Source organism: Cantharellus anzutake (assembly GCF_015039405.1).
Source record: "Cantharellus anzutake strain C23 chromosome Unknown EI90scaffold_129, whole genome shotgun sequence".
Classification (NCBI taxonomy): Eukaryota; Fungi; Basidiomycota; class Agaricomycetes; order Cantharellales; family Hydnaceae; genus Cantharellus; species Cantharellus anzutake.
Genome location: NW_024067079.1, coordinates 182,367 through 199,332, shown reverse-complemented (window position 1 = coordinate 199,332; position 16,966 = coordinate 182,367). Strand labels below are relative to the sequence as shown.

General features: G+C 51.5%; 2 protein-coding genes across 2 annotated transcripts; one reads left to right on the top strand and one right to left on the bottom strand.

Moving 5' to 3' along the window:
* Positions 1 to 7,342: 7,342 nt before the first annotated feature.
* On the top strand, positions 7,343 to 8,414 carry EI90DRAFT_3135036 (uncharacterized protein; the record flags this gene model as incomplete). The annotated part of the gene is made up of 4 exons (XM_039064702.1): positions 7,343 to 7,394; positions 7,452 to 7,616; positions 7,664 to 7,785; positions 7,845 to 8,414. 4 exons carry the CDS (start codon positions 7,343 to 7,345, stop codon positions 8,412 to 8,414), a joined length of 909 nt encoding a protein of 302 aa, XP_038908959.1.
* A 7,283-nt stretch (positions 8,415 to 15,697) lies between these two features.
* Positions 15,698 to 16,396, bottom strand: EI90DRAFT_3135034 (uncharacterized protein; the record flags this gene model as incomplete). The annotated part of the gene is made up of 1 exon (XM_039064701.1): positions 15,698 to 16,396. The coding sequence occupies one exon, from the start codon at positions 16,394 to 16,396 to the stop codon at positions 15,698 to 15,700; it is 699 nt and encodes a 232-aa protein (XP_038908958.1).
* Positions 16,397 to 16,966: the final 570 nt, after the last annotated feature.

Genomic DNA, 16,966 nt, shown 5'->3' with positions numbered 1-16,966 from the left:
CATCGGTGGGAGGGCACTTTGTTTGGGATGAGCTTCCCGACCTTCCGGGAGGGGAAGGATTTTGCCCGTTGGCAGGTGTCGCAGCCTGAGACATAACTAGCTATGTATCGTGACAGTCCCGGCCACCAGTAGTTCCGGGAGATCAGTTCCAGAGTCTTCCATCTGCCTGGGTGTCCTGCTGGGACCGAGTCATGGTGCAACTTCACCAGGTCGTGGCGGAGCTGAGGGTCCCTGGGGACATATACTCGCCCCCGGTAAAGGATCAAGTCCCCATCTCTATCCCATTCGTCCGGGCGCAGAGAACCTTTTCCTAGTTCTCTTAAGGCCTTCACCACTGCCTCATCATGTTCCTTCCCTTCTCGGATCCTCTTCAACATGTCCGTCTCCTCTCCTCCCATCGACACCCCCTCTGTCACCCGGACTTCAAACCACTCCGGGTGCAGTAGGGTTACGCCTGTATTGTCCCCTTCTCCTCGGGGGTGGTCTGCTCTGCACGACAGAGCGTCCGGCTTCCCCATGAGCTTCCCTGGGCGATGGGTTAGCACGAAGTCGAAGCGGGAGAGGTAGAGGGACCAGCGTGCTTGTCGCCGGTTCAACCTCTGGGCCGTTCGGAAGTATGAGAGGTTTTTGTGGTCCGTGAAGATGGCAAACTTCTCTGGGGCCCCTTCTAGGAAGTGGCGCCATTCCTCAAGTGCTCGTATTATGGCGAGCATCTCCTTGTCATAGATCTCGTAGTTCCTTTCTACCTCCGAGAAGCTCTTAGACATGAAGGCCACCGGGTGGTAGTCTCCATCCGACTGAAGCTGTGAGAGGACTGCCCCTGTCGCAAAGTTGGAGGCGTCGCACTCTAGGCGGAATGGGGCAGTGTTGGAGGGGAAGGTGAGCACCGGGGCCGATGTGACTGCTCGCTTCAGGTCCTCAAAGGCAGTCTGTTCTACTAGGCCCCAGGCCCAACGCTGGGTCTTCCGGGTGAGTCGGTGAAGGGGCTTTGCCTTTTCTGAGAAGTCCCGGATAAAGCGGCGGTAGAAGTTGACGAAGCCTAAGAAGGATTGAACCTCCTTGACCTTCGTGGGGACCGGCCAGTCAGTTACTCCCTTCACCTTCACTGGGTCCATCGCAACGTGACCTTCAGAGATGACAAGGCCCAGGTAGTCGATGGTGTTCTTCTCGAACCTGCACTTCTCAGGCTTGAGGAAGAGCTTCCGCCTCTTCAGGGTGGCCAGAACCTCTCGCACGGCCTTCCGGTGCTCTTCAAGAGTGGGGGAGAAGACTAGGATGTCATCCATGTAGCAGATGACATCCCCTCGGTCGATGAACTCCCGCAGGATGTCATTCATCATTGTCTGGAAGGTGGCAGGGGAGTTGCAGAGGCCGAAGAACATCACTGTAGGCTCAAACAGCCCTCGGTTGGTGGCAAAGGCCGCCTTCCACTCATCCCCCTCCTTGATCCGGACATTGTTAAACCCCCATCGTAGGTCTAGGGTTGAGAACCACTTAGCGCCCCGGAGGCGGGTGAGGACGTCGGATATCAGGGGGAGTGGGTAGGAGTTTTTAACCGTGACCTCGTTCAGCTTGCGGTAGTCTTGGACTAACCTCAGGGACCCATCCTTTTTCTTCACAAAGAACACAGGGGCCCCTGTCGGGGACTTAGATGGTCTGATCCGCCCGTTTGCGAGGTTCTCCCTGAGGAAGGCATCCAGCTCTTTCTGCTCCGCTGGTGAGAGTGGGAACGTCCTCCCTCGGGGGAGCTTGGTGTCTGGGGCGAGGTCGATGGCATGGTCCCAAGGCTTCCGGGGGGGGAGTTCGTTGAAAGCTTCCTTGGAGAATACATCCTGGAAGTCTCGGTAGTGCTCTGGCACCAGTTCCTCAAAGGGGCGTTCTACCGGGGGGCCTTCCTGTGCATCCTGGGCCATTCGCTGAGAGGGGGTGGATGTGGCTCGGAGCTCATGGCCCCACTCTGGTGGGATCATGGCCGCATAGACTCCATCTCCGGGTTCGAGGGCGAAGTCGGGTTCCCCCTGGGTTCCCTGCTTCAGCACTGGGTTCCGGCCATAGCAGGCTGGTGGACACCGGGACAGGGTGACCCTCTGCTTGACCCAGTCTACTTCTGGGTTGTGGTGGAGGAGCCATGAATGGCCAATTATCACTGTCTGGCGGCCCAGGTTAGCAACTGCAAACCGGGCCCGCTCCGTGTGTCGGCCGAATCGGAGGAGCACTTCTACCTCCTCTGTGATGGATCCATTCTCGTTCAGGGTTCCGTCCACGTTATGGACGGGGACCGGTTGCACTAGAGGCGAAGTCTCTAGGTTGTGCTTCTGGACGAAGTCGCGTCCGATAAACATTCCAGTGGCCCCTGAGTCCAGTAGAGCAGAGGTGGTGACTGAGCAGAGTGAAGTGGTGGACGTCAGTTCCACTGAGAGGTTGAGCGAGCGGGGGGAGTGCTTAGACAGGACGTAAATTGCAGGGGCTGGGACGGCAACCTTGCACGGGGGTTCACCCCCTTCTGGCTTTCTTGGTGTGGCTTTTCTCTTTTTTGCAATTACCCGGAGCAGCTTAGATTGCATGGCCCGTCTGGGGCGGCTGCGGTATTTACAGGTGGGTACATTGCTCTCATCACGCAACCGGGGCACACTCTTCACCGGTCGCCCTCTAGAAAATCCCCTGTTGGATCTTCTTCCGCTTCCTCTGGTTCTGGGGGAGGGGCCTCCACTGCGTGATGGCCTCTCAGCGAGTCAATGATCGCTCGAAGGTCCTCTGGGGCCAGCCGGGATGGGGTTCTGGGGCTTTCTTCTTGGAAGGCCCCACAGATCTGGCGAGGTCTCGGCCTTGGGCAGTTGCGGGCTATGTGCCCCGGTTGGTTACAGTTGAAACAGAGCCCACTGCGTCTCTGCTCAGTGCGGGGGGAGCGTGTGCGGTCCAGATCCATTGCCTGAGGGTCTGGCTTTGGGGTTGCAGCAGGAGCAGTGGTGGACGGTGCCAGGGGAGGGGTGGAGCGAGAGAGGAATGGGGAGGGTTTTGCTGCGATGGTGCGAGGCTGGGTGGCTTGGAAACGTCGCCACTGGTTGTCGAGGACGGAGGCCTCACGCTTCCATTCAGCCCAGGTTGCAGGCATCGGGCGGGGGCGGTAGATGCTCTCTCGGAGGCGTGGGTGGAGGGCCTGCTCAAAACGGTCCACAAGGGCAACATCTCCCATCCGTGACACAGGTCCGTGGAGTTCAAACTGCTGGATCAGTTTGTCCACCGACTCGCTGCCTTGCCGAAGTGAGGCCAGCTTCTGCCGAGCTGTGGCCTGGCGGTTGGGGTCAGCAAACATGGAGTCTAGTTCTTGGGCGAAGTCATCGAAAGCGATCCTTGGGGAACCAGGGGCAAGGAGGGAGTTGATGCGCTGGGTAGCCCATGGGCCAGCAGCACCTCCCTTCATGTACGACAGGACGAACAGAACTTGGCTGTGTTCATCTGGGAACTCGGCATGGCGCATGCTCATGTAGAGCCCGCATTCTGCCTTGAAGCGGTCCAGGTCATCTTGCGACCCGGAGAAGGGAGTGGGGGTAGCTACTTTGGGTGGCTTGCGAGTCGGAGCAGCAGCAGCAGCAGGGGGGGGGGCAGGCTGCCTTTGGGTAGCCAGCTGGGTCTGGAGGTCTTGGAGCTGGCGGGTCAGCTCTAGTATCTGTTCTTCTAGCGACATCAGGGGGTGTGGAAGTAGGTTGAACCCTTCTTCTGCTGTCAGGGCCCGGCCTCCGTCCGGGGGCGGCCCTACCTCAAAGCTGGACACTCGCGGTGTCCCAGGCAGCCAGGAGCTGGATCCTATCCCAAGCTCCTCAAACTCACTAAGCGGGGATTGAGTTGTCATGTATTATGGAAGGTAGCTACAACTTGCCTAAGCGGGGATTGAGTTGAGAAGAAGGGTAAGTTTCCCTATTCCCCGCTTGGCTGCTATAAAAGGAAATGTACTGTACAGTTCGTAGCGTGACTATGGGTAGAAGCCGAGCATGTTCCCGCGATGCGGAAAAGGTGTCACATGGGTTAAGGCGAGTTGCTCGCCTTGACCCACGTGATTTTTCCCACGGGTTCGCATGCGGGCTGTAGTTGTGAAAGATGGGAGGATGAGGGAAGTGGGGGGAGGTTAGGGAAGGTGGTTCTGGGGTTGTATGGTCAGGTGTGGTTGCCCTGACAGTCGCACATTCTTCCAAGCAAGGCAAGCATCCGATATTGATGAATCCAAAGTCAGTGGGCATTGTAGAATATAGGAGCTGTAAAGGATACACTTATTTGACTCGAAGCACCCTGTTGTGAATGCTTTTGAGCGCTAGTGAACCGATCTACATCTTCCCAAGTGATGTAGTAATCACTGACAAACACATGCACATCCCCCTCAAAGTGATGACGAAGTCGTGATAGAGATGTATTCCCATCACCAGTCACAATAAATTGGATTGGAAGCTCTGGCTCATTCTCAACCTGGCAAATAACATCATCGCAATACTATCTATGATGAGTCCCAAGGTACTTACTCTGTGATGGCAAGCAGGGCACGAATTCTTGAGCCGGTAATCCGGTGTGTCGTGTTGCAGCTTCTGATGGACCATAGCACATAATTGGGACAGAATGCAGTAGAAGACCTCGAAGGTGAGTGAAATTTGAGTTTGTAAGTGAGGCTGGAATATGGTCTAATGTTTTGAATCAGCAAATGATGGGCCACAGAGTATAAACATAATATGCATCCCTTGTGCATATCAGCAAGCAATCGAGAAAGATTTTGCATACTGAAATTTGGTGCTGCATGGAAGAGCGAGTGGAGTAGCTCAAGTGTTCGTAGGGAAAACGCAATTTTGGGTTCTGTTGGTGTTGAAGGAAGATACCCCACATGTAAGAGTGCATGTGCACGGTTTTCTATCCCATCCCAAGGGATATACTCGATTGAACAGCCATCCGCATGCTAAAATCAGGATGGGCCACCTGTAGAACCATAGAAAAAACTCACCAAAGATGTTGATGCACAGGATCTCAATCCAGCTGCTGCCTTCCAAGCGATCTGGGTAATGCAATGGTGCGCAAGATGGATTGGTCGTCTTGGTGTGTAAGTAAAGCTCAGTGAGAGTGTCCAGTTGTTCAATCCATCAGGTATGGAGCCTCGTCATTTGTGTACTCCATTCATGACCCTTCTTTCGCCTGGACAGAAAGAACCTCAAGTCTAACAATAAAAACAGGCTCAAGTGGAGGGCTTACAGCTTTGGAGCTAGCTTCGCCACCAGGCTAAGTAGCTGTTCATAGTCAAGCCCCACATCGTCAAGTAAGTTTAAATCATCCCTCCCCGGCTCATCCTCCCAACGGTCTAAATCCTCCGGTGCCACCCCATCATCTCGCATCTCCGAAAGGCCCTCAATGTCATATCCATGCATACCCGATCCCAAACCGACTCCCGGACCTCCATCTTCACCTCCAGAGTCCTACCCTACCACCGTCCGTTCCAATATTCACCTTCGGTCCTGACGCCGCGCCTGACACCACACCTCCTCTCACCCCTCATGCCACCTCCACTCTTTCATCCTTCTCCTACCCTACCTCCATTCGCTCCGATACTCATCTTGGACCAAACATCACTCCACTCACTCCTCCTACTCCTCCTCACGACACCTTGTCAGGGCACACACCCTGACTAGCCCGGACCCAGACCCGCATCCGGACCCGCTTCCACCCGCCGTGCTTCCCGCATGCGCACATGCTCTGCGCGCCGCATGCTCTGGGCCCGGTTCCTACCCCTTCATGTGACTTCCGGGTATCCCCGGAAGTTTTGCTGATATTGTGGCCACTGTGGGAAGATGAGAAGTTAGCTTCCTTCTCATCTCCTTACCCATAGCAGGCAAGTGTATTCTACATTGCCTTTATCTATTCATCTCCTTACCCACAGTAGATTGTGCCCTGGATAGGGCTGGCCAGACCTGAGGCTGTGGGCCATAGGGGAGGGTCATGGGGACCCGGGAGTCGTCCCCTGACACACCTCCACCCTTCCGTCACTCTCCTACCCTTCTCCCATCCGCTCCGATACTCACCTTCGGACCTGACACCTTTCCTCTCCTCCACTCATCTCCCCTTTCCTCTCTCCTCTCTCTTCCCTCTGGCCCTCTTCTGCTGACCCTCCACCAAGTTATGACCTTCCACTGCTGTCCCGTACCCCATACTCGGGCACCGCTCGTACCTTCGCTCCGAGATTCCATCATAGCTCTGACCTCAGACTTTGACTCCACCTCAGCTTTAGTCCATTGCATTGGTGACCTCATACTACGTAAACACCATTGCCAATATTCCTCGGACTTTCAACCCTGCCTCTGTAACCTCTGTAAGCTCCACAACCTCCGAGCTCCACAGATCATCTTCGGCACTTTCGCCACTTGTAATGCATCTTTCACGTTTTCCCCTCATCCCTATTTGGACTGCTGCTTCTTCCCATTCTAGCCAGTTAGTCATCATCCCCACTTCACCTCACCCTCCTGCCCCTCTGGGCTTTGCCCTCCTTACCTCCTTTTGGATGTACCACAGGTTCTGCCCTATGACCTTCAGTACTGCTCCGCTTCTGTCATCCCTTTGTTCCCATTTGGATGCCTTCATTCTGATTCGGACCCCCTTTGTTTCCCTTGTGCTTTCGCCCTCTCCATTATATATCGGCACTTGTACATACTCGTTTTAGGCCCTTAGTCTGAAATCGACCTGAAATGCCCCCTAGAGACTTCCTGCTCGCCACCTATGAAATTAAGGACCAAATGGACAAACAGAAATGGCACAGCGCTCCGCTTGAGTCGCTGAGGCCAAGGTCCCTCCTTGCTAAGTCTCTGGTTCCCCTCCGGAATCGTCCACCCTCGCCCAGTTCTAACACTCAACAACTTCTTTTGGGATATCTGTGTAGGTCATGAGCCAAACATAAGTGAAAAGTAATGCCAAACATGCTTCCCAACAATCATTGACAAGCTGCACCCATTGTAACCCAAGCCTTTTTGCATGCCAATAGACCATTCCGAGAAAGGGCCAGGGAGTCTGTTCCCCAGTTAGTCATGACTACCTTACACTTGTGACCTTTCGCCATCTGTTGCTATGAAGCAAACTTGTGAGACATGTTACACAGCTTCAATGGCAAACTTTTCATGCTTACTACAAGGCATGGGTGGGGGGTAGTTATTGAGTCAAAGCTGGGGGTTATCTACTGAAGAATGAGCATATATGAGGAAGTTGAGACTAACAATGATAGGTGCCGCTTGATCAGAATATAGAAGTCCAAGGTCACACATACAATTGAGCAGTGACAATACAGTTGTGACAAACCTAATCGAACATCACACCTCGTGCACCCATGTTCTTGCACAACACATTGAAATTGAGTGGCAAGGATAAGAGGGAGAATGGTAAGTGTGTGTCTGATTATCACTGACAGATTGGAAATAACTCACCTGCATTCGCAGAGCTAATGTATGTGAAATCAAGGGACACTGCAGAGGACATCTTTAAAACGTATGTCCAAGCAAGCCGTGGAGTATATCAATGGGATGACAAAGAAATGGAAGTTTTTGGTGGAAATGTAAGTGAACCCTTTATTCTTGACTTCTACATAGCTTGGAAGACGAATGGTGAGTAATCAATCACATTCTGAACACATCTACTTATGACGATGCAGGGAACTTGCCCAAGGGGGAAGAATGGGATGTGGCAACAATTGAAAAATTTGTTCCATGGGAGGTTTTCACTAAGGAGATGGCACGCATGGTTAAGGAACACCTCTTGGCTCCATTGCTTGAGGTGCACACTTGCATGTGGAAAATTTGTGCCTTGGTGTGCAGTTCTTTGTGTGGTATTAGACTTCGAAACTTACCTTTAGAAAGACATCCATCTTAGATCATCTTGGGTACTACAACTTCGCATTGATTGATTATGAAGGCCACAAGGCACCAATCGAGATCATCGCACCAAAAAGTATTGAGGCCAACGAAGGATGGTCTCAGTTGAGGATGGAGCTCCTGGATGCGTTTCTCAAAATGCCTCAGTCTATCAGTATGCCTGCAATTCAGGTGACAATCCAACCACACACCTCTGCATCTGATCCAGACTGTTCACTCGATGCACTAAAACGTCTAAGCACTCCTGCCATCCAGCAGCCCACAGAAGTGGCCTTGACACCAACTGGCACTCGTTCCACAGCAACACACTCTGTCAGCAGCCGAAAGAGCCGAAAGTCTACATTACCATCTGGGGTCAGGTTGCCCCCTCTTACCTCTTCCTCCTGGAAGGAAACTCCAATGCCTCCAAGCACTCCAAGTGTTAGAACGCGGGGATTCGGACGACTCCGGAATGGAATCGGAGACTTAGCATGGAAGGACCTTGGCCTCAGTGACTCAGGCGGAGCGCTGTGCCATTGCTGGTTGTCCTAGGGGTCCCTAATTTCGGATCTAGCAGAGGGAAAGTCTCTTGGGGGGAATTCAAGTCGATTTCGGACTGAGGTTACAAGTTACTAGGTACATTGTATATAAGGAGGGGTCCGGAATCAAAAGGAACAAGGGTAGGACAAAAGGAGACAAAGGGAGATGGAAAGAGGAACAACACCAAGGGTCAAGTGTTTGACTCAATGGTGTTTCCCAAAGGAGGAATGAAGGGCCAAGGCCCAAGGAGGAAGGAAGGAGGATGGGAGTCGGGAATGGCTAGCTGACTGAATAGAAGGAAGCAGCAGCCCAAATAGGAATGAGGGAGAATAGCGGAATTGAAATGGACAATGCAATAGTTGCAAGGTCCAGAGTAAGTCCGGAAAGTCCGAACTCGGAGGTTAAACTCCGGAATATTGGCAAAGGTAATTAAATGGAATGAGCTAACCAATACAATGGGTATAAGCGGAGGTGGGGTCAAAGTCCGAGGTCGGAGCTAAGACCGGAGGTTCCGGAGACGGAGATGCCAATGGGATTCCGGAGCGGAGGTCCGGAGTCGGGGACATAGGTGTTGCGTACTCGTCTGGAAGGTGTCGAGGTTGGGGTCGGACCCAGAATGTTCCGGAGTTGGACCGAAGGTGGTGTTGGAGCCGGAGGTGGGATAACCTCTTGGGAGTCGGCAAGGAGAAGGTGATGGAGGGGAAGTAGGGCTCCGGAAGTCGGAGTTCGGAGTTCCGGGAGCCCGGAGCGGAGGTCGGGATTGTATGGATATGACACCAAGCCAAAAACCCACATTACTGCTGTAGGAGAAATAACAGTCACCCTATGGAAACTCATTATGGAAATATGTCAGATAAACCACGAAAAACCTCATACGTCAAATACATATCAGAAAATAGAAGAACCTGAATTCTTACGAATTTTTACGACTACATATGATAAATCAGAAAAAAGAAAATTAATAAAAATACTTCGACCTTAGCACCAACAAGACGGAATGCTTGGGAAAATTTATAGCAAATATTAAACAAGGAACTAGGACAATCGGGCAAGATTTGACTATAAAACCAATCAGAGAACCTCCACGGAAACTACCTTCCCACGCCCACACACATAGCCGAGGATGGAAGTACCATGGAACAAGGATTCCTTAGGAACCAATAAGTTGTGTTTATAATAGGAAATGTAGATGTTTCTCAAATGAACCCAATGAAAGTAATTACAGGGAAAACTATCCATAAACAACGAAGATATGACCAAAACAAGGACAACGTTTAAAAGGCAAGCGCAAAGAACAAGCAGTAACGACCGAGACGAGCTTGATAGCCCATTAGAAAGGAAGGGATCTAATCTTAATTCACCCCAATTTTCATAATAAAAGGTTCACGCATCAATGAGATATTCAATAATGGGATGAGCAACATCAAAGTCATGGCTCAGGGAAAAGACGACATTCATGAAGGATCCATATTTAAAACACACAACGAAATTTACACGGAAATTATGATATATAGGAAACTATAGTTATGCAAAGTTTCAGCCAATGTGAAGTTACGCCAACAACGGGAATATAGAAATCTGCATCATGCTTAAAGACACATGAGGGTGGCAATGCGAAAGGAACCGGCCATCGGAACCGAGATCCGCACTCTGGCAGATCACAAAGACCAATTTCTGTCCAAATAAGGAAGACCCCAGTCAAAACAAAGCATGGAAAGTACAAAAACACCTTAGAACATTGTCATATCCATCCACAGCCATCGACTTCCACTACCTCCGATCTCTCCGGACTACCTCCGCTCCTTCTTCACTAACCTCAGAGCTCCTGTATTCCGCAATCACCTCTGTATCCCTCGATGGTCACCACCACCTCTTTTCAATTTATTACCTACGCCCCCTAAGTATGGAGCCCTGAAGGCTTCCGGACAGCTCCAACATCCGCTAGCGCACTCCCACCTCCGCTGGGCAATACACTCGCTTGCCCTGCAAGCCCACCTTCAGGCCTATCCCTCCTTTCTGTTTCTGGGTTATCACCTACCATTCCGCTAACCCCATAACTGTCCGCCCGCGCCAGGGAATACTCTGTCATATGGTATTTGGTCCGCCAGACTTCTGGGCGCCAATATATTTCCCTTGAGTCACATTACTTTTTGTAAGAATTAGCAAATAAATATATATGAATTATAAGGTGTTTCGCCGTTTGAGCAATATCTCCGTCAGTTTTGAAGCTTTTAGAATGAAACAAAACCGTGGATAAAGTTAAGAAACAGTTCTTTCAGATGGTAAAAAGATCACAGTCAAAAGTTTACTGGTTCCCGAGATATTCACATTTCTTTCCCAATGTTCCTTCTTATTCTGCCGTCTATGTGCTATTTTCTTGTTGTAGGGATATATTCTTTGAATATTACACCTATGCCAGGTTCTAGGCATGCTTGTAGTAGATTAAATCTCATGCTACATGGGTGTAGATAATTTATAATGATCTTCTAATGTCTGTCCAGTCTCATAAAGATCATGAGATCTGTTAAACGTCTGAACTTGTCACCTGTTCGTTGACTATTCTGATAGATCATTGTTTTATTCTTTGAATATTATTTCTCCTACAGTGCTAGTGGATGTTGGAGCTGTCTGGAAGCCTTCGGGGCTCCGTACTTAGGGAGGCGTAGGTAATAAATTGAAAAGAGGTGGTGGTGACCATCAAGGGATACCGAGGTGATTGCGGAATATGGGAGCTCCGAGGTTAGTGAAGAAGGAGTGGAGGTAGTCCGGAGAGATCAGAGGTAGTGGGAGTTGATGGCCGTGGATGGATATGACACTTGCTGCCAGTAAGTAAGTGTAAGGTGGGTGTCCTAGAACCCAGCTGTGTCAGAGACTGGATTGCTGTCAGAGACTGGGAATATTGTTGGAGTGAGGAATATTGTCAGAGTCGGGCAGACTGTCAAAAGACGGACTGAAGATGGAATGGGTTTCTGTCTGAGTCGGGGTCGGAGGTGATGCAGAGGTCTGTTGGAGTGCGCGCGTGGATATGTGGGCGGAAATATGCGGCGCGTCCGGAAGTGCTGTTCAAGGTTAGCAGAGTGGGATCGCGGCCTCAGCGACTCAGGTGGAGCGCTGTGCCCTGAGCTTGACGTTTGGGGGAGATCCCGTATTTATGGATTGACACTCACAGCGGACTTCAAACAAGACTTGCGGGCAGAGCGGGCCTATAGGAGGAGCATGGACTCCGCGAGCACGGACTCAGAGGGGGGGAAGCCCCCTTTGCAGAAGGAGAGACTCAGAACAGATAGGGGGGGTACTCTAGTTGATTTCAGACTCAGGTCCCCAAAAGTATTTACAAGGTATATAAATAGGCAAGAGGGAATATAGAAAGGCCGGTCAGTCCGGCGTGGTCCGGCGTGGAGATAAGCGGGGATTGTCAAACTAAATAAGGACAAGAGCCCGGGAACTGGAAAGGAGGAACAGATCACTAAACAATAAGTGGCAAGGGTTATTGATGAATAACTGAATGAGATCAATAACCTAGTGCCAATAAAGAGGGGATCAAATGCCGATATTGGCAGGGAAGCAAACAATAAATGGCACTCGGCAAGGAATGAATGATAAGCTGCCAAGTGACAAATGGCCAGAGGAAAAGCGGAGGTCAGCGCGCGGCGCCGATACAAGTCCGCAAATAAGCGGGGTCGGTGCGGTGCCGACACAAGTCCGCGAACAGAAGTTGATCTGCCAGCACTGTCACACAAGGACAGCATGAAGGCCAACAGAGGTACAGAGGGGAGTGGGAGTGTTGACCTGACCAGAGGTGTCAAGGGCAACCAGAAGTGGCCAGAAGGTGCAGAGATGGGCAGAGGGTGCGGAGTGGGCAGAGGGTGCGGAGTGGACGGAAGCGGGGCATGGCTGTGACCACATAGCGGGAAGCGATGAGTGTGGTTCAGATGGAGACAAGGCAGGCATGACTGAATGCCGGGAGCGCCAAGGGCTCAGGAACTGGAGGTAAGGTCGGAATACCGGCAGGGTCTAGGTTCTGATTCTTGGCCAAGTCTCACGCAGTAAGGCAGGGGGCCAGACATGGGGTTGGGGGCTGGTTAGGATGGGTTTCGGGTCGGTGGATTCGCCTATCAGCATTGGTTCGCCGCTGACGGAGCCCCAGGATTTGTCGGTCATGACACACATCATCTGAAAGGGATACCACTATACCATCTACTCACTATGGGGAAACCCATAGTGATCCACCTGTCCAGCCAACAGATAAACCACCCCCAAGGGAGGTTAAATTCATCATCTGACTTCCAGATGATGTGACCTTACCCAATACTGGGTAAAACCGCTTCCTAGATCAGGAAGCAGGTGGAGCGATGCCAGGTCTCACAAGGCCAATCATTCCTCTGGCCATACCCTTATATGGCCAGACCACATTTTTTAAACCTAGACATCTGTCTAGGGGGGAGAACCCTTTACCTGAGGGCAAAGGATTTTTACTCATTATTTTATTTAATCACCTAGACACCAGTCTAGGGGGGAGAACCCCGCAAAATTTGCGGAGGTAACTAACATTCATTTATTCTAGCCTCCATTCTATTATTTAAACTTTCTTAACAATACACATAACATTTCACTCACTTACCAATACACTCCTTTTTTACTTTCTACTTTCTCCATTTCGTAAATTACCACATAAAATTGTCATGGAAAAGATTGTTTTTTCTTTTCTCTCTTTCCCTGTACCCTTTCCCTCTTTCTCTTTGTGTGCGCTGACAAGCAACGCAAGGGGGAGAGTGTCAGGTCACGGTCCATGTATGTAGGGGGTCATGTGACCCAGGGAGGTCACTATCGTCCTACCCACTGTGAATCATACATATTTGATACTCACAGCTTGTCATGACCGACAAATCCCGGGGGCTCCGTCAGCAGCGAACCAATGCTGATAGGCGAATCCGCCGACCCAAAACCCATCCTAACCAGCCCCCAACCCCATGTCTGGCCCCCTGCCTTACTGCGTGAGACTTGGCCAAGAATCAGAACCTAGACCCTGCCGGTATTCCGACCTTACCTCCAGTTCCTGAGCCCTTGGCGCTCCCAGCATTCAGTCACGCCTGCCTTGTCTCCATCTGAACCACACTCATCGCTTCCCGCTATGTGGTCACAGCCATGCCCCACTTCCGTCCACTCCGCACCCTCTGCCCACTCCGCACCCTCTGCCCATCTCTGCACCTTCTGGCCACTTCTGGTTGCCCTTGACACCTCTGGTCAGGTCAACACTCCCACTCCCCTCTGTACCTCTGTTGGCCTTCATGCTGTCCTTGTGTGACAGTGCTGGCAGATCAACTTCTGTTCGCGGACTTGTGTCGGCACCGCACCGACCCCGCTTATTTGCGGACTTGTATCGGCGCCGCGCGCTGACCTCCGCTTTTCCTCTGGCCATTTGTCACTTGGCAGCTTATCATTCATTCCTTGCCGAGTGCCATTTATTGTTTGCTTCCCTGCCAATATCGGCATTTGATCCCCTCTTTATTGGCACTAGGTTATTGATCTCATTCAGTTATTCATCAATAACCCTTGCCACTTATTGTTTAGTGATCTGTTCCTCCTTTCCAGTTCCCGGGCTCTTGTCCTTATTTAGTTTGACAATCCCCGCTTATCTCCGCACCGGACCATGCCGGACTGACCGGCCTTTCTATATTCCCTCTTGCCTATTTATATACCTTGTAAATACTTTTGGGGACCTCAGTCTGAAATCAACTAGAGTACCCCCCCTGTCTGGTCTGAGTCTCTCCTTCTGCAAAGGGGGCTTCCCCCCCTCTGAGTCCGTGCTCGCGGAGTCCGCGCTCCTCCTACAGGTCCGCTCCGCCCGCAAGTCTTGTTTGAAGTCCGCTGTGAGTGTCAATCCGTAAATATGGGATCTCCCCCAAACATCAAGCTCAGAGCACAGCGCTCCACCTGAGTCGCTGAGGCCGTGATCCCACTCTGCTAACCTTGAACAGCGCTTCCGGACGCACTGCACATTTCCGCCCGCATATCCGCACGCGCGCTCCAACAGACCTCTGCATCACCTCCGACCTCGACTCAGACAGAAACCCATTCCGTCTTCAGTCCATCTCCAGTCCGTCTTCTGACAGCATCCGAGATCTCTGACAATGTGTCAGAGTCTGGAGATTATTGTCAGAGTCGGAAGTATCGTCAGAGACGGATAGAAGACGGATTGAGTTCTGTCTGAGTTGAGGTCGGAGGTGATGCAGAGGTCTGTTGGAGCGCGCGCGCGGATATGCGGGCGGAAATATGCGGTGCGTCCGGAAGTGCTGTTCAAGGTTAGCAGAGTGGGATCGTGGCCTCAGCGACTCAGGTGGAGCGCTGTGCCCTGAGCTTGACGTTTGGGGGAGATCCCGTATTTACAGACTGACACTCACAGCGGACTTCAAACAAGACTTGTGGGTGGAGCGGACCTGTAGGAGGAGCGCAGACTCCACGAGCATGGACTCAGAGGGGGGGAAGCCCCCTTTGCAGAAGGAGAGACTCAGACCAGACAGGGGGGGTACTCTAGTTGATTTCAGACTAAGGTCCCCGAAAGTATTTACAGGATATAAATAGGCAGGAGGGAAACACAGAAGGACCGGTCAGTCCGGCACAGTCCGGCGCGGAAATAAGCGGGGATTGTCAAACTGAATGAAGGACAAGAGCCTGGGAAATGGGAGGCAATGAACTAAACAAAAGCAGATCAAGTGCCAATATTGGCAAGTTAAGCGAATGAATGGATGAACAATATAGGCACTCGGCAAGGAATGAATGGTATGCTGCCGAGTGACAAGATGGCCAGAGAAAAGCGGAGGTCAGCGCGCAGCGCCGATACAAGTCCGCAAATAAGCGGGGTCGGTGCAGTGCCGACACAGGTCCGTGAAGGGACATGGAAATCAGCACGGTGCTGACAAGTCCGCAACAGAGGGTGGTCCATCAGTGCCGTCACAAACAAGGGCAGCATGATGGCCAGAAAGGTCGGAGGGGAGTGTTGGCCTGACCACAGGGTGTGGAGGGCAACCAGGAGTGGCAGAGGTCCAGAGGGTGTGGAGGTGGGCAGAGGTACAGATGCGGGTGGAGGTCCGGATGGTTGATAGGGCAGGGGGCCAGACATCGGATTGGGGGCTGGTCAGATTGGGTTTCGGGTCGGCGGATTCGCCTATCGGCATTGATTCGCCGCTGACGGAGCCCCAGGATTTGTTGGTTGTGACATGATGAAAGGGAAAAAGTTGAAAATTTTCGGGGATTTTTCCCCAAGAGTAGGTTACAGAGAGTGTGATCTCTGTCTCTCATGGATAGACCATGAGGTTTTTCCAGAGGAAAAACCAGTGTTGGCATTGCTTCGGCAATGGGTGACTTCCCGGGGGGTAATTGGCTAGACCACCTCCCACCACCTGATGAACCTGGCCCCAATTCTGGGTGGTTATCTTGTGGCCTGATGTGGTGCCGTTCCACCATATTTTGGGAAGGTCCCCTTGGTGACTTCCCAGAGGGTAATTGGCAAGACCACCAGATGAACCTGGCCCTAAATGCAGGTGGTCATCCTGTGGCCCAATGTGGTGCTGTTCCACCATATTCTGGGAGAGTCTCCTTGGCGATTTCCCAGAGGGTAATTGGCTAGACCACCTCCCACCACCTGATGAACCTGGCCCTGAGTGTGGGTGGTCATCCTGTGGCCCAATGTGGTGCCGTTCCACCATATTCTGGGAGAATCTCTGCTCCCACATATCCAAAGAAGGATAAGAAATATCACACATGTTAAGTCCATGCAACGATGGTTGTCCCCCAGATCTGGGGTTCCCAAGGCACTGACTGTGTGCCTTGGTCTTCCTTATCGATTCCCAGACTTCTAGTCTGGCGATTATCTGTTCTGTACTCCCCACCCTCCATTCAGGTGGGAACTGGACAAAGTCCAGAAGTGCCTTGGATAGAGGCGAAATCGATGCGGGTTTATGTGTCAATTTGGGTGACATGGACTCTTTGTCCATGTTAGAGTGGATGCGCTCATTCCTGGATGAAGCGCTAGTCTCACTGCAGTTGTGAGATGATGACCGCAATGTGGAAATTCCTTCCACATTTCTTTCGCTCAGGACTGGCTCCCTGTGCAAGCGGGGGTCATTCCATGAGTGTTTTGGATGATTCCCAGTCTTGTAGACTGGGGTTTGAACCGGCTTGCACCTAGGCAGCGAGCTGGATGTCTCACTATGGCTGCGAGATGGTAACGACGATGTGGAGATTTTTCCCACATTTTTTGCAATCAAAAACGGCTCCCTGCACAAGCAGGAGTTGTTGTTTGATTGTTTTGCACAATTCCCAGTCACATAGACTGGGGATTGAACCAGCATGCTGCAATTTTGTGTTGTAGTACATCTACCTCTTGTTTGATTTCCTTTTCTTTTCTTTTTATGTGTTACATGACTGCAGAGATGAACTCTATTTGTTTCTACTCTTGTATAAACATTACAGTTCATCTCAGGCAAGTCTCTCCTGTACTTATCTGTTTCTACTCTTGTATAAACATTACAGTTCATCTCAGAGGTGCCATAACCTGAGTTACA